General features: G+C 38.6%; 2 protein-coding genes across 5 annotated transcripts in view; one reads left to right on the top strand and one right to left on the bottom strand.

Annotated features, from left to right (window-relative positions):
- The window catches only part of MOSPD2 (motile sperm domain containing 2), a 55,052-nt gene extending 47,938 nt beyond the window's left edge, over window positions 1-7,114 (bottom strand). For 2 of the 3 annotated variants that reach the window (XM_045996040.1, XM_045996041.1), the window contains exons 1-2: window positions 6,853-7,114; window positions 6,627-6,696 (exon numbers count right to left, since the gene is read on the bottom strand). In XM_045996040.1, coding sequence (XP_045851996.1) covers window positions 6,627-6,696; window positions 6,853-6,861 — 79 coding nt within the window. In that variant the 5' untranslated portion in view covers window positions 6,862-7,114. The remainder of the gene's footprint in view (window positions 1-6,626; window positions 6,697-6,852) is intronic. The other variant, XM_045996042.1, reaches the window with a different exon arrangement.
- A 224-nt stretch (window positions 7,115-7,338) lies between these two features.
- The window catches only part of FANCB (FA complementation group B), a 38,235-nt gene continuing 21,806 nt past the window's right edge, over window positions 7,339-23,767 (top strand). For both annotated transcript variants that reach the window (XR_006816921.1, XM_045996490.1), the window contains exons 1-4: window positions 7,339-7,425; window positions 14,673-15,690; window positions 20,127-20,279; window positions 21,029-21,121. Coding sequence is in view for 1 of the 2 variants with exons in the window: in XM_045996490.1 (XP_045852446.1) it covers window positions 14,743-15,690; window positions 20,127-20,279; window positions 21,029-21,121 (1,194 nt within the window). In the remaining variant the exon portion in view is untranslated. The remainder of the gene's footprint in view (window positions 7,426-14,672; window positions 15,691-20,126; window positions 20,280-21,028; window positions 21,122-23,767) is intronic.

Raw genomic sequence — 23,767 nt, 5'->3', positions numbered from 1 at the left:
TCTAATTGACCTACTAATCCATTGAGAAAATCTTCGAAGTATACTGTAGTTACTATAAATGTGCCTAAATAAAATTCGGATCAAGTCTGGAAAAAATACAAAAATATTTTTTAAAAATTTTATTTATTTGACACAGACAGAGAGATTACAAGTAGGCAGAGAGAGAGGGGAAGCAGACTCCCTGCTGAGCAGACAGCCCGAAGTGGGGCTCGATCCCAGGACCCTGAGATCATGACCCGAGCTGAAGGCAGAGGCTTAACCCATTGAGCCACCCAGGTGCCCCAGCTTTTTTTTTTTTTTAAAGATTTCATTTATTTGAGAGAGAGAGAGAGAGATCAGAAGCAGGCAGAGATAGAGAGGGGGAAGCAGACTCCCTGCTGAGCAGAGAGCCTGATGCAGGGCTCGATCCTAGGATCCTGAGACCATGACCTGACCGAAGGCAGAGGCTTAACCCACTGAGCCTTCCAGGTGCTCCTACATTCAGCTTTCACTTAAAGTTCAAAAATAGCTAAACTTAATAAAGTACTGGTGAAGAATACATCATAGGCAATAAAGCTAATGAAAAGCAAGAGAATGAGTAACACCAAATGCAGGACACACCACTGCCCCTGAATGGCAGTGTTAAGTACATGCGTGTTCACTTTATTCGTGTTTCATACAATCTGTACTTAAAAGATATTTCAAATTGTAAAAAATAATAAACCAAGAAAAAGCAAAAATTAAAAGGAAATTATCAAATGAGAGAAAATTATTTAATGGCAAAGAAACCACAAAGGAATGGGTAGTTTTGAATAAATTGGAAACATGAAAAAACTTTAAAGACATGTCTCCAAAGGCAAAGGAAACAAAAGCATAAATGAACTTTTGGGACTTCATCAAGATCAAAAGCTTCTGCACAGCAAAAGACAGTCAACAAAACAAAGAGGCAATCCACAGAATGGGAGGAGATATCTGCAAATGACACTATAGACAAAGGGCTGATATTCAAGATCTGTAAAGAACTTCTCAAACTCAACACCCAAAAAACAGATAGTCATGTCAAAAATGGGCAAAAGACCATGAACAGACACTTCTGCAATGAAGATAAATAAATGGCTAACAGACACATGAAAAAATGTTCATCATCATTGGCCATCAGAGAGATTCAAATCAAAACCACACTGAGATGCCACCTTACACCAGGCATTAGAATGGCAAAGATGAACAAGGCAGGAAACAACAATTGTTGGAGAGGATGTGGAAAAAGGGAAACCCTCTTACACTGTTGGTGAGAATGCAAGTTGTTGCAGCCACTTTGGAAAACAGTGTGGAGGTTCCTCAAAAAATTAAAAGCAGAGCTACCCTATGACCCTGCAATGCACTACTGGGTAATTTACCCCAAAGATGCAGATGGAGTGAAAAGAAGGGCCATATGTACCCCAGTGTTCATAGCAGCAATGTCCACAATAGCCAAACTGTGGAAAGAGCTGAGATGCCCTTCAACAGACGAATGGATAAAGAAGATGTGGTCCATATATACAATGAAATATTACTCAGCCATCAGAAAGAATGAATACCCAACTTTTCTGTCAACATGACGGGACTGGAGGAGATTATGCTGAGTGAAGTAAGTCAAGAAGAGAAAGTCAATGATCATATGGTTTGAATTACTTGTGGAACATAAGGAATAACATGGAGGACTTTAGGAGAAGGAAAGGAAAACTGAATTGGGGAAATTGGAGGGGGAGACAAAGCATGACAGACTGTGGACTCTGAGAAACAAACTGAGGGTTTTAGAGGGGAGGGGAGTGGGGTGATGGGTGAGCGCCAGTGATGGGTATTAAGGAGGGTACAGATTGCATGGAGCACTGGGTGTTGTACATAAACAATGAATCTTGGAACACTGCATTGAAAACTAATGATGCATTTTACGGTGACTAACACCACACAATAAAAAAAAATTTTAGAAATGAAAAAAGTGAAAGTGACATAAACAAGAAAAGCCCAAACCAATTTTAAAAGCCATAGTAATGAAAAAAAAATGTAAACTACAAACCAATGTAAGTATCTGAAAAGAAATTTACTCTCACTAGCAACCAGGATGCAAACTAAAAGAACCATCAGTTAAGGAGTAACGACGCCATACGTGGGTAAGGCTGTGGTGAGACTAACACTATCACACGTGCTGGTGGGAATGAAGCTTGGTGCAACTTCTGGGGAGGAAAAGGCAGCACATACTATGAAGTGTCTTAAAAATATTCACACTCTTGAAACCAATAATTCTGGTTCTAGACATGAATCTTAAGGAAACAATCTGAACTACTGCACAAAAAACTGTATTAACAAAAAACTGGAAGGAATATAAATATCCAAATAGGAAGTATTTAAAAGAAAATTCTCTTTTTACTGAGCTGAGTATTAAACAGTAATGTAAAAACACTATTTACTTCATCAATCTAGGGAAAATAAACTTGGTCATGTCAAGTATAAAATGCAAGCCCTAAAATTACATACACGATAGTCTTTTAAGTACTTTTTAACATACAGGAAAAAAACATATAGAGGGCACCTGGGGGCTCAGTTGGTTAAGTTTCCCAGCTGGATCTCAGCTCAGGTCTCAGTCACAAGATCATGAGTTCAAGCCCCCTGCTGGGCTGAATGCTGGGTGTGGAGCCCATAAAGAATAAAACCAAAAACCAAATGGAAAAAAGATGCCTCCATTGTTAGCAGAGCTATCTCCGGATGGTTAGCTTATGGGGGACTTTTCTGGCTTTTCTGGTATTATCCAAATTTATTCAAATTAATTCATATACTTATAAAGTCAAGAAACAAACCTAAAATAAGAAAACACACCAATCCCTCAACTGCTCTGCAAACTCACTAAAGCACAAACATCGTTTCTGTTCAAAGCTCTCTACACCGCATTCCCACTGTTTTCAGCAGGTGTGCTTACCCTCCTCTTAGAGCTCTTCAAAGCGGACTTCCCATGGCTTCCTGAACGTGCCCTGTACATTCTCACTACAGCACCTTAGCTCAGACTATTTGATCCATCTGGATCACATTCTCTACCTGCCCAAGTTCTACCATTTTCCAAAGTTCCACCTTTCCCAAATTTCCACCTTTTCTGTTTTTTCACTTGGTGCTAACCCAATCGCCCCAACCACGTGTGATTTTTTTTTTCCTTGTCTTTGACTTCTACAAAAATGATTTTAGCACTTATTCCTCTTGGTATGATTTGCCTGAATTCTAATAGTTAGCTCTGTCTTAATGCCTCTACTAGAATGTAGTAGTTCAGGAAGGGGCTCTATCCTTCTTCAGTTCTTTCTCTAATAAGGACACACTGCTTCTCAGAATTAAGCACATAATGAGTATTTGAGGAACCAAATAAATTACTGTCAGAAGGGAGTAGTCGCTTGCCTTGGCCACCAGAAGGAGGAAGAGAGAACGGGAAATGTTTCTCGTTTGAGACTCAGCATGGAATTTCTCACAGAAACAGTGAGGGAAAAAAGGACCACTTGTAATGCATAAAACAATTATGAACTTTTATTCCTTCCGACAGCTACAAATCTATCCATAATTGGCAACTTAATTTCTATGGAAACAAAAATGTGCTTGGAATTCCCAAGAACCTACCTCCAAAAGAGTTTCTGGAGTATAGCCAGTGCTTAAAGTGATGTATTTGCAGACAATATTTTCTTTTAGGAAAAATGTCATGTTTGCTTATGTCAGCCTTACGCGTCTTTTGGAACAAAATATTGTTAGTGACAACAGAAAGGGTGAAATGAAAGAGGAATTAGGAAGGTACAGGTTCTCTAAGCACTTGAGTTAATTTCTAAAAAGTAAACTTGAAAGGGTGAACACAGGCAGATCAAAAATCCCTTTTTACCACTTTCCTACTTTACCTTTACCTGATGCAGTATCTCAGGAAACAAGGTAGAAAAGTCTTCGCAGGTTTTTCCTTTCCCATTCAAGTCTTTAAATTAATTAAATTAGTATTTACAACAGCTGTGCAGGTAACCCATTCACACGAACCCAAGTGTGTATATTTAACGATAAAACCTTCTCTATGCTTAATGCCATAAAGTGCTCTACTTGGAAATAATGCTTGTCTTTATGAAACATATTGTGAGGGCTGCTCTTTGCCAGACTTTGTGGGGGGGGGGGGAATGGGATGGGATGGGGAACCAATTAGGGCAACTCATAAGGCAGACTCAGATTAATCTTCCTATGTATATGTTTAAGCATTGCCATATTAAGTATATATTGAAAACTGTGCTAAGTATACAGAAGTGAGTCAGTCCTTGCCCTGGCCGCCCCAGACCCATATACATTTTACTGGAGGAAATGAACAATAAGCAAGTAAACAAATGAACACGATAATTACCGGTTATGGTAAGAGCTGTAAAGGGGACAAAACAAACAAGACAGGGAGGCTATTCAGTAATCAGCAAAGGCCTCTGAGATACATTTAAACCAAAATGGAAAAGAAAAAAAGGACCTAGCCATGAACACTATCTGGGCAAGAGCCTCCCAAACAAAGAGAAGTGGAAAGGTCCCAAGATAAAAATAGATTCAGTCTGTTTGAAGAACATAAAAGAAGCAGTGTAGCTGGTCATGTTTTTCAAACCCTGGGTCATGCAGGTTGTGATGTCAATTTTGGGGCTCACTGCAACAGGGGTCATGGGTTTTCTGAATAAATATTCTTTAAGGAACTTTTGTTCCAGTTATGTGTGCATGTTGTGAGAATGTGTGAGGGATTGCTATGTGTTGCAATGTGTGATATGTTTCTTACTGTGGGCGGTGGTGAAATCTGTACTAAGCGAAGAGAGTGGTTACAAATTAGGATGTAAGGGTGGGCATGAGCTTCAGCATATATGGCCCTGCACTGTAGGCCACCATAAAGAATTGAGCTTTTGGGGCACCTGGGTGGCTCACTGGGTTAAGCCTCTGCCTTCGACTCAGGTCATGATCTCAGAGTCCTGTGATCGAGTCCCGCATGGGGCTCTCTGCTAGGCAGGGAGCCTGCTTCCTCCTCTCTCTCTGACTGCCTCTCTGCCTACTTGTGATCTCTGTCAAATAAATAAATAAAATCCTTATAGAAAAGTTTTAGAATTGAGATTTTTATTCTAAACATAGTGGGAATGTATTGAAGAGTGACATGATCTAAGGCAACATGATGGTGTTGCCAAAAGATTTTCACTATAGTGAAATTCAGAAAACTAGCCCAAGGCCTAGCCATTAACACCAAGGATTCGAAGTGAATCACTTAATCTCTCTAGATCTTACTTTCTTCATTTTAAAGAGGAGAAGGCTGGACCAAGATAACTTTTAAGATCCTATCTATTGCTAAACTTGTATAACTACACACACACACACACACACACACATGTATACATATATCCTGCTTCCTCCATTGGGCATGAGTACCCAACTACTGGGAAGACACTAGCCCATTAGGTCAGGTTCTGGATTCTTAAAATACTATAAACCATGTAACTATAAGAACATTTCTATAGAAAGCAATCTTAGAATTACCTTTTTAATGGAACCACCTATATTATTTAAATGAGCTCTCTGGACTAAACGTGAATCGAGTGCTTTTGCAACTCCCTGGTGCAAAGTTTGGGATGGGAAGAAAATTGACAGGGAGGATGAACAGATTTACTGACCAGGTTATTTGGAACACATTTCCTTACTTGTTCTAGGTCATCATTGACATTTAATCTAGGGCAGTTTAAAGTTGCAGAGAATCTCTACAGGGCACTGAATTCAAGATGCAGCAGCTTAAACCCTTCCACAGCAACCAAATCAACTTGGGACAAAATATTCATTGAGAGCCTACAATAGGTTAACCCCATGCTAGCAAATTTGATCTGTGTTTTTTCAGTTCATCCTCTTAACCTAATTATTCATATTTCACAGATAAGGAAACGGGGCTTAGAAAAGACAACTAAGCTATTAAGTGGCAGGGCCAGGATTCAATATTTCATATTTATGATAAAATCATCCTACAGGTTTTAAAAATACTGTACAAGGATTAAATCATCAGTTTCAAGTATCTGGGACATCTGTTCAACCATATGAACACATAATGTTCAACTAATAAATCAATTCTGGACTCACAGGTACTTTGTCTAGGTACAGTGTGGGATGAAAGAGAACTTGTTCCAGCCCTGGAAAGCCTACTCCGTGGGTAGCATACTGGGTTGTATGAAGTGGAATTAGGCAAAATATCCAAGGAATTTGTATCCCCAATTAAGTACACGTGAATAGCATTATGGCGGTTTCCACATTCTTTTTCTCTATTGTTGCTGGTGAAAGGTCAGCAGAAAACCGTGCACTGGACAGTGTCACCTGTACCATGGGCCTTGAAAGTGTCCTTTAAGTTCCACGAACTCCAGATGCTAGAAACTGACCAATTTCCAACTTACATTAACCCTTTAGGAAGCAATGGGCGTTATCACCTGACCAGTTGGGAGCAGCGTGCACGGCGTGTTATGCTAAAGAGAACCTTGGAAACGTGCAGGGCATCATTACTGTGAGGGTCGAAATGGTCCCTAAAGCCTCCCAAAGACACCTGCAAACACCTTTGGAAAGTTGGGGACGCTCATGCACACCTGCCTCAACAGCGAGAACGCGGTACCCACCTGTCACGTATTCGGTTTCGAATCTCCGTCGGGTCTCAGAGATGAGCTTGGCTTTATTCTGGGCGTGATACTGAAAGGGAGACACGAAAGGACGCTTAGACACCACGCGCACCACCCCGCTTCCCTTCTGCCCAACCCACCTACACCTGGGCGCAGAGCCCCCGAGCTTCAGAGGAAGCTTCCGGGTCTGCCGGGAGGGCCGGCAGCGGCGTGGTTGCCTCCTCACCTCGGCCATGGTCGCGGTCGTGGACGTGATTTCGATCGCCGTGGCCACTTCTCCACCTGTCCGAATATCTCATCACTGGCCAGGCGGGCCGGGAGGTAAAGAGGGAAGGGCGGGAGGTGGAGACGGTCGCGTGACAGTGGGAGGCGGGCGGAAGCGTCGCTGCGTTGTCCAATCCACTGTGGCCGCCTGGGTCTGGAGGCGGAACCAGGCCCCAGCCTGGCTTTCCATTAGCTTCTCCTTTGGGCTCCGCTCCCCAGACGTCCACTGCACTGCGGGCCCGCCTCCGCCTACCGCCGGATCACGGGAGCTTCCCGCGCGGAGCTCCGCCCGAACAAGCTCCGCCTGCCCTTTGCTTTCACAACATTCCCTGGAGGCCCCGCCCCCTCAGCCTCCCTTGGCAACCGTCTCCGGGCTGTTTCGGCAGGCTCCGCCTCCTCCGCTTTAGACGCAGCCTCCAGCCCGGATCTCCCAGGATGCAGCGCGCGGGCGGGAGGTTTGGAGCAGAGGGACCCCGCGCCGGCGTAGGGAGTCGGGAAAGTGGCGGCTCTGGGACGCAGAACCACGCGCAGTGAGGTAGGTCTGGCCAGTCGTCCCTTACCCCAACCTGGCCTTCGCGGGGCTGGGTGGCAGAGCTGGGTTGGTTCCCGTCTTTGCGGAATAAGGGGATGGAAACGAGTGTGCCGCGGCCTATGTTCAGCATGTCCTTGCTGTATGTGATTATTTCGCTTGAAGCTTTTTTCACCCTCGCCTCATCTTTCCCACTTGGAGTGTGAGAAACTTAACAAGGGTCATGTTTTTGAAATCGTTAAACTAAAGCAGTTATATAAAGTTAAAAGGTGTAAAGCATCTTAAAAGTTTATGAACTGGGGCGCCTGGGTGGCTCAGTGGTTTAGGCCTCTGCCTTCGGCTCAGGTCATGATCTCAGGGTCCTGGGATCGAGTCCCGCATCGGGCTCTCTGCTCGGCAGGGAGCCTGCTTCCCTCTCACTCTCTCTGCTTGCCTCTCTGCCTACTTGTGATCTCTCTCTGTCAAATAAATAAATAAAATCTTTAAAAAAAAAGTTTATGAACTGGGGTAGTTCTCAACTTGGGGCAATTTTGTCTCGCAGGGGACATTTGGCAGTGTCTGGATATGTTTTTGGTTGGCACGACCGGGTTGGGGCCCAATACTGGCAACTAGTAGGTATCGCTAAATAGCCTGCAACGCACAGGGGGACCCTCTGACAGTTATCCAGTGCAAAATAACATTAAGTGCCAAACTTCAGAAAGATCGGTTTATACGGCACTGGAACAATTTTGTAGTTGTTGGCTAAAGTAGTGAAAGGAAGTCGTTTTGCATTCAAACGATTCCATACAGGCTCTTTTTAAAAAACTGGAAGATACTGAAAAGTACAGAGAAATTGCAGGAAGAAGAGTCCCCATATTTTCACCATCTACAGTCAACCGTGATTGACACTTTAACTTCTTTGGCCGAGACTTTTTTTTAATATGCTACAGATTTTTATGGGGGAAAATGGACATATTGTTTAAAAATAATTGAATACATTGTTAAAAAACAACATTGCAGCTCTAGCTAAAGTCTTCTTCTGGCTCCACTCCCCTACCTGCTATCTCTCCCCTTCTCCAGAATAAATAGTCGTTGGAATTTGGCATGAATCTTTCCAGAATCTTTGCTCTTTAAATTCTGGACAAGGCTGCCAGGGTTTGAATCCTGGCTCTGTCCCTTCCTATTTTTAGGCCTTTGAGAAGATTCTTAAACTCCATGCCTCAATTTCCCCATCTGTAGAATGGGATAACATTGCCTATAGCATAAGAATGTAGGGAGCGGTGCCTGGGTGGCTCAGTGGGTTAAAGCCTCTGCCTTCTGCTCAGGTCATGATCCCAGGGTCCTGGGATCAAGCCCCGCATGGGGCTCTCTGCTCAGCAGGGAGTCTGCTTCCCCCTCTCTCTCTGTCTTCCTCTCTGCCTACTTGTGATCTCTGTCTGTCAAATAAATATATAAAATCTTTGAAAAAAAAAAAGAATGTAGGGAGAAATAAATGAGTCCAAAGTGCTTAGAATAGTAGCTGGCAGTGAAGCATTCAGGGAATGTAGCTTTTGTAGGTAAACAGAAAATATGTAATGTCATTTTACGTGTTTTGATTTAGATACATAATGTACTGCAGAATACATTTTTCCGCAACTCAGTTTTTTTTCATTTGATTTTTGAAATTAAGCCATGGTGGTATATACATAGATCTGATTCATTTTTAACTGTAGTATGATATTCCATTTGTATTTGTTCATTCCTCTATTGATGGTCATTGAAGTTTCTTTTTTGCTGTTACAAACAACAGCACAATAAACATTCTAGAGCAATGTCTTTGTACATTAGTATGTAAGATTGTTTCTCTGGGTTCATATCTAGAAATGAAATTGCTGGATATATGTATTTCAGGTGACTTGCCAAGTTGCTTTCCAAAGGCACATCTTTTAATTAAGAACTCATAATTATCTCCTAATTGATGGGCTCTGCCTCCATTCTCAGCTTACCCCCATCTTCAACACTGTCACCAGGATCTTTGTCATTCAGAAGTACAGTCTGTGATTTCTTTTTTTTTTTTTTTTTATTTGACAGAGAGAGACCACAAGTAGGCAGAGAGGCAGGCAGAGAGAGAGAGAGAGAGGGAAGCAGGCTCCCTGCTGAGCAGAGAGCCCGATGCGGGACTCGATCCCAGGACCCTGAGATCATCAGTCCTGTGATTTCTATCTTTGAAATCTTTCAGTGATGTATCACTGTTCAGAGAAAGTGAGAAGTCCTTAGGATGACATAGAAAACCTTTAACGTAGTCTTTCCTAATTCTCTTAGTGGATCACCATTCCCCTGTGTTCACCTACTTCTCAGATACCCTAAGTGTTGTTGGAAAAGGGAAAATGGAGCTTGATTTTGGGTAGGCTCCAACAAATGATTTCCAGTTATATAGGTAGAAAAACGTTTTTAACAGCAGACCTATTCTGTAGCCAAGTTAATTTACTTAGGTAAATAATGTCCTAAAGGTTGTGAAAAGTACATCTATCCATATTATGCTTATAAAATTATGTTTAATATTCTTGGGTTTTCTTTTGAGGTTTTGAGGTCTTAGGTTTTTTTGAAATTTTTATTTGAGTATCTTAATTCTACCTTTTTTTCCAAAGATACTTTCTATTGCTCACACTTGATATAGTTTCTTAGAGACATTTTTAGATTTTATCCGCAGATAATATAGTGCTCTTTTTGGATCTTCCTCAACCAAACAGGTAGTTCATTTGAAGAGTTCTGAAATTTATGACACCCAGAGGAATTTATTAGCATTTAAAAGGAGCATTGTTTACTTGACAGGAGGCTGGTAGGGAAGAGTGGATGAGAGTGATGATTTATTGCCAATCTACTATATTTCTGTTAGCATGTATTATTTCCCCAGTATACTCATGTATTTCCTTTTTATGTACAAAATATGTACAGTCACCTATGATGTATGGTAATACAGAACAGGAAAAACTCAATTTAATTATGTAGTATTTTATAAATAATCTTCCAACCCCTTCCCCACCCCATTAGCTGCAATAGGAGGTAAAACTTAAACCGGTTTGAGTTACCTGTTTGTTTGTTTGTTTGTTTTCTGTAGTAAAGGTGTAAGCCACTGTTGTAAGGATTAGTAAAAAGTCAGATGACCAATAGGCTGGAATAGTAAGTCTGGTGCCCTGATAATCAGGGTTTGATTAATCAGGGCTTGTTTATGGTGGTCTTAGAACCTCTAAATTGACCTTAGTCTCACTTGTTTCCATACTGTTTTTATCTAAAGAAATAAAGTCAACATTTATTCCATAGGCTTAAAGGTTTTTTTAATGAACATATGCTAAGAACTCTTACTCTTAAAACAGATGGTCCATCAGTATAAAATAAAATGTACACAGGTATGCAAATTCAGTAAGCCTTGAGATTATAGAAAGTTTGAGGAAAAAAATTTTTCTTCGTAAGTAAATATATTAATGATTTCTAATTTTTAACTCTGAAGGTGATCAATTTTAAATAACTTATATTTAAAATGTGCATGGTTTTGCATTAGTATTTAAAAATAAAGACCTTTCATAGAACAGTCATTTAAATCTATTTGAACCTAAATCCATGAGACTAAGTTTCCATTTTGCCTAGAGCTCATGCTGCAAGTATGTTGGTTTAGGATTATAACAAGGCTTTGAATGCCACGATAAACTTTATAACAATGGGTTGCAGTCTTTTGTCTCTGTGTCATTTGTATGTTCAGTTCACAGTGTTTAGCATCTAATCTTTCCAGGAAGTAATTCAAATATATATCTGTTGAGAAGAGGGAAAGGATCCACGCAAGGTTTTTGAGGTAGGGGACAGTTACCAGATCAAGTTTGTGTTTTAGAACAGTGAGTGAGGTAGCATAAATAAATTGCTAAATTGGAGGGGAGAGCCTAGAGAAAGGAAAATCAATTTAAGAAGCTTTTACGTCTGCCTAAGTGAGATTTGAAAGCCTGAAGTACTGTAGTGGTAGTTGGAACAGAGTTGGAAGATAGTAGTTTCTAAGTTAAGATATTTGCTGATTGCATTGAAAGAAGAGAGTGTTAGGGGTCTGATTTTCCAAAGTCATAAGTTTATCAAGGTGCAACAGTACATACTCTAGAGTTTAGTAAAGGGGGATATTCTGCTGACCTTTTAGCAGTCCGATTTTCCTTCTGTCATATTCAGATACTGGTGAACCAGAGCACTGCATTGATTAAACATTAGTTGTGACATTTAATAGTGAAATAACAAATGTTATTTTGTTTGATGGGGTCACTGAGTTCCCCAAGTCTGTTCTTGTTTTGCAGAATTCTTTTTTCTTTCTTTTGTCCAGCTTGATTAATTTCCATTACTCTGCCTTCTAGGTCACTAATTCTTTCCTCTGCTTCTTCCAGCCTGCTGTTATTTTGTCAAGTGTGTTTCTCATTTCGTTTATTGAGCCCTTTATCTCTGTTATGTTATTCTTTATCTTTCTATTAAGGGCCTCACACATTTCTTCCAAAATCCTTTTCTGTATAGAGGTTACTTTTGGTTGTTTTTAGTACTTAAGAAATATGTAAAGCTTTTCATGCAGATTGGTAGTAAAAGACACGTTCTTATACGTTTACCTCAGATTATATTATTTTATTTAAGGTTTTTCTTTATTTATTAGAGAGAGAAAGCATGGGCAGGGGGAGAGGCAGAGGGAGAAGCGGGACCCCATGTGGTGCTCAATCCAGGACCCTGGGGTCGTGACCTGGGCCGAAGACAGACTCTCAATTGACTGAGCCTCCCAGGTGCCCCAGATTATATCATTTTAATGCTAAAAGAACAATGTATCATTTAATGCTGAAAAAGGAAATTTCTTTTAGAAATCTAAGAGACCCGGCATATCTGTGGGAAATTTTAAATAAATTATTATTCATACATTTTGTTGTAATACAATATTACCTTTAAACTAAAAGACAGTTTCATAAGTAAAAGCCACACCTTTGATTTACCTACTTATCTTCTTTACTCATAAAGCTGAAACTACTTTATGATACCTGTTGTCCCAGATCTTTGCATTAATTGCCTAACAACAAACCAGTAAGCCAGTGACTTCTGCTAGTTTGTATTATGATACGTTTTCTCTGGTTGCTTCAACTAATAAGTTTCATGAAATTCTCAAAAACAGTATCATCAACTTAAATTACCATAGAGAAATGTATTTATCTGTTACTGTATAACAAATAATTCCCAAGTTTAGCAGCTTAAAACAACAAACATATCTCAAAATTACCGAGGATCAAGAATTTGAGAGCAGCTTAGCTTGGTTCTTCTGACTCAGGAGCTCTCCAGGAGGCTGAATCATCTTCGGGCTTGACTGGAGATAGAAGATCTGATCCCAAGAAGTCTCCCTCACATGGCTGTTGTTAAAAGGCCCCAGTCTCTTGCTAACCATTGGCAGGAAGCTATAATTCCTTGCTGTGTACATATCTCCATGGGGCTGCCTGAGTGTCTTAATAATATGGCAGGTGGCTTTCCTCCTTGCAGGTGATCCAAGGATCAAGTCAACAAGGAAGCCACAGTGTTCTACGACCCAGTCTTGGAAGTCTCACGTTGCCCCTTCTGCCGTATTCTGTTGGCTAGAAGTGAATCATAATGACCAGCCCTCATTCAAGGAGAGAATAATTAATTGATGGAAGGAATTTCAAAGAATTTGTGAACATCGTTTAAAACTACAACAAATGGGGGCATCTGGGTGGCTCAGTCGTTAAGCGTCTCCCTTTGGCTCAGGTCATGATCCCAGTGTCCTGGGATCAAGCCCCACATCGGTCTCCCTACTCAGTGGGTAGCCTGCTTGTGTTCCCTCTCTTGCTGTCAAATAAAAAATCTTAATAAAAAACCCACAACGAATGATGTATCTGGAAATTAGACAATAAGCCACAGAATCTCCAGTTTGAAAGTAGATGCTGACTAATCAAGTGCATTTTAATAGAATTGCCTCTAAATTAAAGTCATTTCTACAAAATGCTACATTAAGTTAAATTTGTAGATGGTTCAGTGGTAACTTTTTTCTAATTGGACTCTCGGTAGATTTTTGTAATAAAAGAACAAAACCTAAGCCTTTGCAGTTTGTTTCTCATTCAGCAGAGGAAAACATTACTTAATTACAAATGATGTGGTTTTCTGAAATAGTTGAATTTCCTGGTGTAAATGATCCACAAGTAGGAGAAAAGAAAGAATATGAGTTAGAGTATCTATAGTGGAGAGGGACCTTTCAACATTCACAAACTTAAGTATGCAACTGTACTGACGTTTCAGAGGTTAGGCGCTATATAAACCAGAGCTGGCCATGGTGATGATAAGGACAACTGTAGCAGCTAAGCCTTATCAAGCACTTTATATATGTGTGTCAGGTTCTATTTTAAGTGGGTTATTTTAGTTAATTTCAATGCCTTGTGGGGTAGTACTTCACCCCATTATAGGTGGATATGAGGCATAGAGGCACTAAGTAACTTGGCCAAAGTCTTACCTCTAGTAAGAGGAATAATGACAAGTCCCAAAGCTGCACTGTTTTTGCAGAGTATGATTTAATATTTATTTCTATTACTCCTATGGAGATTTTTTTTTAAAGATTTTATTTATTTGACAGAGATCACAGGTAGATAGAGAGGCAGGCAGAGAGAGAGAGAGGGAAGCAGGCTTAAACTATAGCATAGAATCCTTTGTTTTTCTTTCTTTTATTTTGGCCATAGAGTCTATATGAGCTCCTGTTTCAGGAAAAGACCCCAAGTGCCTGGGTTGTGGTAGCATTCAATCTGAGTTGTTGACTACTCAGTTGTCATTGTTGAGGGTGTAAGGCTGAGAGAAAAAAAAAACAGGTTTGAGTCAACAGGGTAGAAAATGGCAGGGGGGCGGGGTTGGAAGAAAATGGGAAAACCAGATTAGGTTGGTAGGTTTGAAAGAGAGACAGAAGTGGATGGTAGGTTTGAAAGAGAGACAGAAGTGGAACCCTTAACAAATCTCCTGAACCAGAAAAATGTCTTCAGGCACTTTCAGCAGACCACCCACAACTTTTAATAGATGCTGTTAACACATTCGGTTATCTTTTTTGATGTGGTTATTTGTATTGTTTGCAAACTGTTTTTTAACTGTACAAAGATGATATTTGGGATGTAGTTTTTTGATAAGTATAACATTATTAAGATAGCATAAAAAGCTTTAAAATGTTCATAAAACTTAATAGTTCTCTAGCAGAAATGTGTTTTCAACTGCCTTCTTGATGATAGTTTTTCTCATTACATTTTTAGGTTTAAAAGCATCAACTGGAATCCATTTGCATTCGAAAATTGGACCAACACAAAGCCTTGATATTGTGGAATGTCTAGCAAACAAGCAGTGTCCTCTAAGGAACCAGAAATGCTCTTGTGTTATAATGGGGAAGTCCTTATTTTTCGATTGTCTGAGGGATGTTTTGCAGGTAAAGGGCCTGCAAAAACACCTGTATTACATGTCAGGAGAATGGTGTTTGACAGAAGAACGAGAGCATTTGTTCAGAAGTCTACTGGATCCTTTATGCTAAAGAAAGAAAACTCTCATTTAAAAATTATGTGTTGCAACTGTGTGTCAGATTTCAGAACTGGAATTAATCTCCCTTATATTATGATACAGTGCAATAAAAAGAATAACGTCTTCAGATATTTTCTTCTATTTCTTCACAGTACCAATAAATTTGAAAAGCGTTTGAGCTTTCGACTAAGCCATGAGTTGAAGGATGGTGTAAGGGTCCTTAATGGCCCGTTAGTTTTATGGAGACATGTCAAAACATTCTACTGTATCTCTTCCCAAACAGGCAGAGTTATTACTGTGTCTCTTAATTTTTCCTCTGTTGAGTGGGCAGGGGAGATTGAAAATCTAGGTATGGTTTTATTAGGACCAAAGACATGTTTTTTATCTGAAGAAGGATCCACTCAAACGCTTTCAAAATCAGATTATGCAATTTGGAATACCAAATTTTGTGTATACTCCCTTGAAAATGAAGAAGTAGTAAGTGATGCATACATTATCCCTCCTGCTTATACCAGTGTAATAACTTATGTGCATGTCTGTGCAACTGAGATTGTCAACAATCAGTTAAGAATGTCTCTGATTGCCCTTACTCGAAAGAATCAGCTGATTTTATTTCAAAATGGGACTCCTAAAAGCGTGTGCCAGCTTCCATTTGGAGATCCTTGTGCAGTTCAACTTATGGATTCAGGCAGAGGAGACTTTTTCATCATATCCTTTAGGTCTGGTGATGCTTGTGCCGTTTGGAAAAAGAACTTTCAGGTAGAGTACTTATTCTTATAATCATTCCATTGGTGTAGCCTCAGACCTTTTACACATTTATATGTTTCAGAGAGTGTATCCTGGAGTCTTTTTAAAGAATGTTTATTTTGGGGGGGAGAGAGATGGCAAGAGAAAGCACCAGTGGAGTGGGGGTGGGGAAGGGTGAAGCAGACTCCCTGCTGAGTGGGGAGCCCAATACGGGGCTCAGTCTCAGGACCCTAGCATCATGACCTGAGCTGAAGGCAGACACTTAAATGACTTGAGTCACCCACGCACCCCTATCCTGGAGTCTTATTATCCAAATCAATTTTTAGTGCCGCACTTAAATTCATACATGTTGCATCATTCTTTTTTCTTAAAGTTATCTGAATACTACCTGATAAAGGTTTTGCCTTGCCGTTTTGAGGCATAAAACCTTTGAGTTGTTTGGAAATATATAAATATATTGTAGCTATATATATTTATATATAAATATATATATATTTGTCTTTTAATATAAGTATTTCTAAATTGTTTAAAGATTTATTTATTTATTTATTTATTTGACAGAGAGAGAGAGAGAGAGAGAGAGCGAGCGAGCTCACAAACACGCAGAGTGGCAGGCAGAGGGAGAGGGAGAAGCAGCCTCTCCACTGAGTAGGGAGACTGACTCACTGCTTGATCCCAGGACCCTGGGATCATGACCTGAGCCAAAGGCAGACGCTAAACTGACTGAGCCACCCAGGTGCCCCAAGATTTTACTTATTTAGAGAGAGTGTGTGAGCGGAGGAGGGGCAGAGGGCGAGGAAGAGAGAATCTCAAGCAGACTTCGTGCTGAGCGTGGAGTCCAATGCCAGGCTCTGTCTCATGATCCTGAGATCATGACCGGAGCCCAAATCAAGAGTCGGACTCTTAACCAACCAGGCCATCCATTTTTTAGGTGAATCCTTACTTTGTGTGTTTCTGTTTGTGTGTATGAAAGTATCAGGTTGAGATTGTGTTTTATCAGGCTTTGCCTTATAAATCACCTTTGTGTTAAAAGGGGTTATGTAACCATATTTAACCTCTGTAATACATACAGAACTTAAATTCTTAAAAGGAGTGCCTATGTGGCTTAGTCAATTAGCATCCAGCTCTTGATTTAGGCTCAGGTCGTGATCTCAGAGACATGAGATTGAGCCCTGGGTGAGGCTCTGCACTCATAGAGCCTGCTAAAAGATTCTCTCTCCTCCTCTCCCACTGCTGCTCCCCCTGTGTGCACTTGCTCTCTCTTTCTAAAATAAATAAATAAATTTAAATTTTTGAAAGAAAAGTAATTTAAAAGTACCCTATTTTATTTTGAAAGCGATCTTTTAAAAGCATATTGTACTGTTATTTGAAGGTTATCTGGAAAGTAACATTTTCTGTCTTTCTCTATTCTCTTTTCCTTTCCAGAAATGGTAGCAGGGAAACATCTAGCATAGCCTATTATCCTTATTGGGGTCCGGGTAATGGAAAGAGCACACTTAACCTGGGTTTAAATCCCACCTGAGCCACTTACTAGTCTTACCTTAAGGAATGTGTTGAATTTTTGTGAACTCCTTTCCTGTCTTAATGAAATTGGGATCATCCTGCCTCTGAGAGCAGAGAATTAAAGAAAATGACATTGTAAAGTGTCTTGCACAGTGCTTGGCACACAGGAGAAGCTCAGTAAGTAGCTATTATGTTATATAAGGGCTAGGACTGTCGTCATTGACTTGGACCTTTGAAGTCCCTTATTCACCCGGATAAGGAATAACAGTCCCCTTGTGCCTTATTAATTCAGTGTAATATAGTCCTTATACACTTTAAGTGGGTTATCTGCTTGGACGCTGTAAAGCTCTGCTGCTAACACGTTACCCAAAGAGGGATACTATGCCACTCTGTAAGTGAGCCTGTATACTGTTGGTTGGCTTTCCTGCCTTGAAACTGTTCTAGGTATCTTTCTCTACAATGCGCCATCATCCTTTGCACAAGTTACTTGCCGAAGTCCCTACGGACACACCTCTTAAGCTACTTCTTTAGGGATTCTGTATGTCTAAGCTGTTTTCAAATGCCCTGTATGAAAGGCTCTGGAATTACACCCTGATATCCATAAATGAAGTGCTCATAAATTCCTTGGTAACCTTGCTACTCTGGGAATTTTGCAGCTCTTGCCTTAACCTTGGTGTTAAATTTATATTCACCTACTTAAGAAATATATATCTTAGGGTAAAAATATGCAGTTACTTTAAAAACAGGAATAAAGGCTAAGAATCTACAAACGAAGGAGGAGGAGAGATGACCATGTCAGAAAACCTGGATTAAGGGAAGTGATTGCCTTTGAGGAATTATACTTAGTTTAGTAGTTAGGACAAAAAAAACAAGTATAGCAGGTTTTACAACTGATTGGAACATACTGTTGAGTTTTTTTTTCTAATATTGAGTTCTGAGAGGGATTTGCTCTTGTATTATGTAAGAGGTTTTGAATAATAAAGTGAATACATTATTGAATAATAAAATGGTGTCTCTGATAGCAGTTTTGCTCCAAAATAGGAAGAAAACAATAGATACCATCTTCCTTTGGGTTGGCTATGGATTCATCCAACCATCCACCTCGTTCTATAAAAGAATTAAGGCAGTTTAAAAGACAGGTAAAGTGCAAACAAGCATAAATTAGAATAAATACTAAAAATCAAGGTTACCACGTTCTCAAATCAGCCCTTCATAAAAGCCCCAGGTATAATGTTTAATAGAACTTGGTAGAGAGTGATAGAACTTGAAACAGCTGAGTTAGACAAATGCATGATTAACTTTTCTCTTAGGCCTTCTCTCTCGAGTAGAAATTGTCTCTGTAAGTTTTGATAAGAATCTTTGTAGCAGGTATTTCAAAACTGAATCATTGTCAAGTATACCTAAAACAGATATTGGTATGTTGCAGATAGTGGTTTGTATGTTCTAGAGGTGTGCTGTCCAATATGATAGCATCTAGCCACATGTAGTTATTCAACATTTGGAATGTGGCAGGTCTGAACTGGAATGTGCTATAGGTGTCAAATACAAACCAGATTTTAAAGGCTTAGTAAAAAATGATAGGAAAATATCTAATTAATAGTTTTATTGATAATATTAAATTGAAATGATGCAATTTTTGGATATAGCGCATCAAATTAAATATAAAATTAATTTCACCTTTTTCTTTTCAGCGCCGCTAGAGAATTTTCTTTTATTGGCTACTGGAAAATGTAAAATTAAATATATGTGCCTTGCATTGTCTCTCTCATACTCTGGACAGCACTGTTCTAGAGCTATAGATTGTAAATGTGTGTGTGTGCATCCATGAGTACATAACTCTATCATGTTTGCTTGTCAAGCACATTCTTCTTAAAAAAAAATTATTAGAGTGGGGTGAGGAGTAGAGGGAAAGAAATCTCAAACATACTCCCCACTGAGTGCGGAGCAGATGCCAGGCTCCATCTCATGACCCTGAAATCATGACTTGAGCCAAAATCCAGAGTTGGACGTTCAGCCAACCGAGCCACCCAAGTGCCCCCGTTGAGTACATTTCGTACCTCTAATGTCTTTGCATAGTTCATTGTATTCCTGATCCTCTTGGTGGGAGTGGGGGTAGGGGGGAGGAAGGGAGGATATGGGTATACAAATAAGCTTTCTCCCTGCATACATGAAAAATCCTGGCTTTGGAAATCAGCCTTATATAGGAAAGATTAATATTTGGTTATGTAAATTCAAGTCTTACTTACAGTCTTGCTCTAATACATGCCACCCGCTCTCATCTATCTGTGCTACCGCCAGGATTCTGAGTGGGAATTTTCACTTTTCTGTCTAAGGGAGAAGGGGTAGCTAATCCCCTGGTATTAGTTCTCCAGGGGACCAATGTGGAGGCTTTCAGCTCCATGGACCTTTACGAAGTTGTCTTCTGTTTTAAACTTGGGGTCCCATGTTCTGGTATAAACTGATCAAATCATTCCATTTGGCTAGGATGGTTCTAGGTGCCTCACTAATAGGATCCCTCCCATTCTGTGTCCCTAATATCGGCTTTGTTTTCTTCTACCAGAGTTTAGTGTTTAGTGTATTAAGAAAAGTAATTCTGCTTCGAGAATTTTTGAGTGTTTACCACTACCTTCTAATTACCTAAAGTTCCCAAAATAGTCATGAGAAGTTTAGAATTTATAAATCATAATAAAATCTTAATATAGAAGGCAGAAATATGACAGACCCTGGACAAACATTGATAGAACATTAAATTTAATTATCTTGCTGTTTGTAAAACTGTTGTAACTCTTTATGTTGTCTGATCCCCCGATATCTTTTTAGTTTTTAATGTTTACCATTTTCATTACTGTTTATAAGATTGAAGAGGACACATTACAGCTACATGCACCAAAAGGATTCAGTTTATTTCACGTCTGATTTTGTTTTTCTTTTCTACTCTCTTTCAGGTTGCTGCTAAGTGGGAAAAAATTAGATCAGTACTGATAGATGACTTTATAGGAACTGGAAGTGAACAGGTACTGCTACTTTTTCAGAAGTCCTTGAATTCAGATTGCCTGAGTTCATTTACAATAACAGATCTTGGCTGCGTAAACTATTCAGTAAGTTCTGTATACTTAATATATATTACTTTAAGAACCAATTTTTTTAAAGAACCATTTTAGAAAGTGGAAACTTTAAAGCTTTTGACCCACTGTGTCAATGTTTGTTATTTCATACTTACAATAAACATTTTGAACTTTAGAAATACATAGATTGAATTTTTAAAATTATACATCAAATCCCCTTTCAGGAAATGTTATACAAATTGACTACGCTTTTGTTGTAAATTTGGAGGATAGTGATAGTAACACTGTAAATTAACTTATTATTGCTTCGAAAATCACATTTTATACCAATAAACCTGATAACATTGGATTAATTAAGGAGTAAAATGGAATGAACCTGCTTTATTAAAAGAAGTAATAGTTCATAATATCTTAAGATCTTGGACAGAAGGGAAATAATTCCCCTGGAGTTTCAGATCTGCATAAAATATCTGAGTCTGTGTTTTTCCTTAATAAAATGAAGATCATTCTTACTTTCTCTAGTTGTGGGATTTTTTTATAAAAATTTTGTGATCTGGTACTTTTTGAAGTAGTATATAAATGTTAGGTCACTGGTACTAGTACTAGTAGTTTTTTCTAGTTACAAGAAGTGATGGGGAAAATACATATTTTCTGTCTCTTATATAGCAGTGTGTAACATGGAAAACTGCCCTTTGGATAAACTTTAATTGTATTTTGTTAATCTTATAAATTTTCAATTTATTTCAAATTTTCATTTTAGTGGTTTTTTTTTAATTTCTTAGAACGAAACATTGGATTGCAATGAAGATGACTCATTTGAAGACAAAGAACGGAATCGTTATATGATGGTTCCACCTCTGGAAAGAGGATTGAAAGTTAGTGTCTATGTTTGCTTTTTGTTTCTGCTTTTTTGGGTTAGTGCTATTCTAAAAGATGCGAAGAACCTTGAAAGAAAGGATCTTAATGTGTAAACAGCACAGTGATTGAGAAAAAAATGATAATTCAAAGGATCATTGCCTTTTTAATACCTCTGTAAAAAGTATTACATTACTTATAAATGTATTATCTAAAAATGATACCTTTTTGTAGCAGGATTATAAATTTCATAAGACTTATAAGATAAAATACATGAAGCTCACTTTTGAAAACACATTTCTTTCTGGTCTTAAGGATCATAGTATCTCTTTTTTTGTGTGTGTTTTTTAAATTTATTTGAAAGATTTTTTTTTTTTGAGATGACTAAAAGTAAAACATTTTTTTTTTTTTTAGGATCATAGTATCTCTTAAAGGAGCATCAAATATAGTGACTCATAACATGTCCCAAACAGGAACAGTTTGCCCTCAAATTTTCCATACAAAGCTCTTGGAAAAAGAGCTTTTGGTTTTTTCAAATGTATGAAGATAATGCATAGTCCCTGTAGAATACTCAGACTGTACAAAGAAATATTTTAAAAAAAAAGAAGCTAATAATTACTTATGAGTCCACGACTGAGATATACCCCATTTTAACAACTTAGACATGTATGTTCTTGTAGATTTTTTAATGAATATATGCAAATTTACATAGAAATGTGATTATAAGATCATGTTCTTTTGTAACCTGCATTTTTTCATTCATAAAATATTTTTTAAAGGTTTTATTTATTTATTTGACAGACAGCAGGAAAGGAAACACAAGCAGGGGGAGAGGGGGAGGGAGAAGTAGACTCCCTGCTGAGCAGGGAGCCCGACTCTGGGATCATGACCTCAGCCGACTCTGGGATCATGACCTCAGCCGAAGGGAGACGCTTAACAACTGAGCCATTCAGGCACCCCTTTCATGAAAATTTTTAAGTATTCTGAAAAGTTCAAAGAATAGCAGTGTAGTTATCGCTAGTCCTCACGTGGATTTAACTATTTGTACTTTGGGAAAAAATTCTGTCTTCCTCATCTGTGCTTTACATGCATATGCGTGTGTGTGTACATTTTTGCAGAACCATTTGAAAATTGCAAAGATCATAACTTCACTCCTATGTATTTTAGCAGGGATTGCCTAAAAAATAAGGACAGTCACTTATGTAAACACACCATACTATTATTACAGTTAGAAAATTAATAATAATCTCTTACTCTTATTTACTATTTCCATATTCAGACATCTTTAATTACCACAAAAGTGTTCTTTATAGATGCTTTTTTTTCAGGATCTAGTCAAAGTTTACACTTGCACTTGATTATTATATGTCTTATTGGTCTTTTTGTCTAGAATAATGCCTTCCCCCACTTTCTTACGATGATACTGATGAGGAGGCCAGGCCGATTGTCCCTTTTTGTGGATTTGTCTGTTTCCTTGTGTGTCATTTAACTTTTTCCTCTATCCCAGGCAAACTTTTTTTGTAAAAGGCCAGATAGTAAATATTTGTACTTTGTAGGGTTCTGTAAGAAATTTTTTGCAACTATTTTAATTATGAAAGTGAATTTACTAAATGCTTATTGAACACAGATATTAATGTGGTCAATAGATAGTAAGATATCGTAGTGGGCATAGAACCATAAAGGAAAAGACCAATCCATTAAAAACTTTGATTCTCTGGACAAAGTAAATTATATAAAAAGACAAGTTGTGTAAGTAGAAATTGTAACAAGAGACGAAGGATGAATTTCCGTAATGTAGATATGCGTTCTGAAACAGTATTCTTGAGAACGTAAAGTGGCTCAACCTCCTCAACATTTTATTATTGCTTATTAAAATGTGAATTGGACATATTTTTTTACTCTCGCAGTTTTACTTCTAGAAATCTGTTCTAAGGATATACTTGTAAAATGAACAAAGGTGATTTTTAAGGAATGTTTATATAGTATTTAAGGATGACAAAATGCAGTCATTTTAAATATCCATCATTAGGTGTTTGGTAGATCACTTATAATATACTTGAAGTATGGAATAGCGTGCGGCTGTCAGAAAACAAGATCTTTATACTGATTTAGCAATGTTGCCAAAATAATTTATGAAGTATGACTTTCAGAAATTTCACCTCTATTAATGTGTTCCCTAATTTATTTAGACCACGTCTTCTGATAAAAACCAGTTAAAATCATAGTTGAAATATGTTTTTAAAATTTCCCCTAAAAGCTTCAAAATGCTGAATTATTAGGCCAAACTGTAAAGGCTGGAACCCAGAGAGAACCAGAGAACACTATTAATACTTTTGCCCTGGGAGCATTTGTGTTTAACTGAAAGCAGTAGTATTCTAGACAGCTGGCAGAAACAAACATAAAATCCTCTCTCAAAATACACATTTTATCCTAGGCCTCCTATAAATCTCAGAAGTAATTTTTCAAAGAAAACGAACCACTCACAGAATAACTAAGCACATAAATAAGATCTTCATCGTGAGCAGTTATCCTCTGGAAATAACCAAATAGCCAATCTATGAACGAAAAATACATTGAAATAAAAAAGTCTCATCAGCTGAGTTTAAGAGTTCACGCAAAGAGATTCAGAGCAAAGAAGCAAACCAAACTGTGTTACAAAAATTACT

This window comes from Meles meles, chromosome X (assembly GCF_922984935.1).
Source record: "Meles meles chromosome X, mMelMel3.1 paternal haplotype, whole genome shotgun sequence".
NCBI lineage: Eukaryota > Metazoa > Chordata > Mammalia > Carnivora > Mustelidae > Meles > Meles meles.
This window is presented reverse-complemented; position numbering and strand designations above follow the sequence as displayed.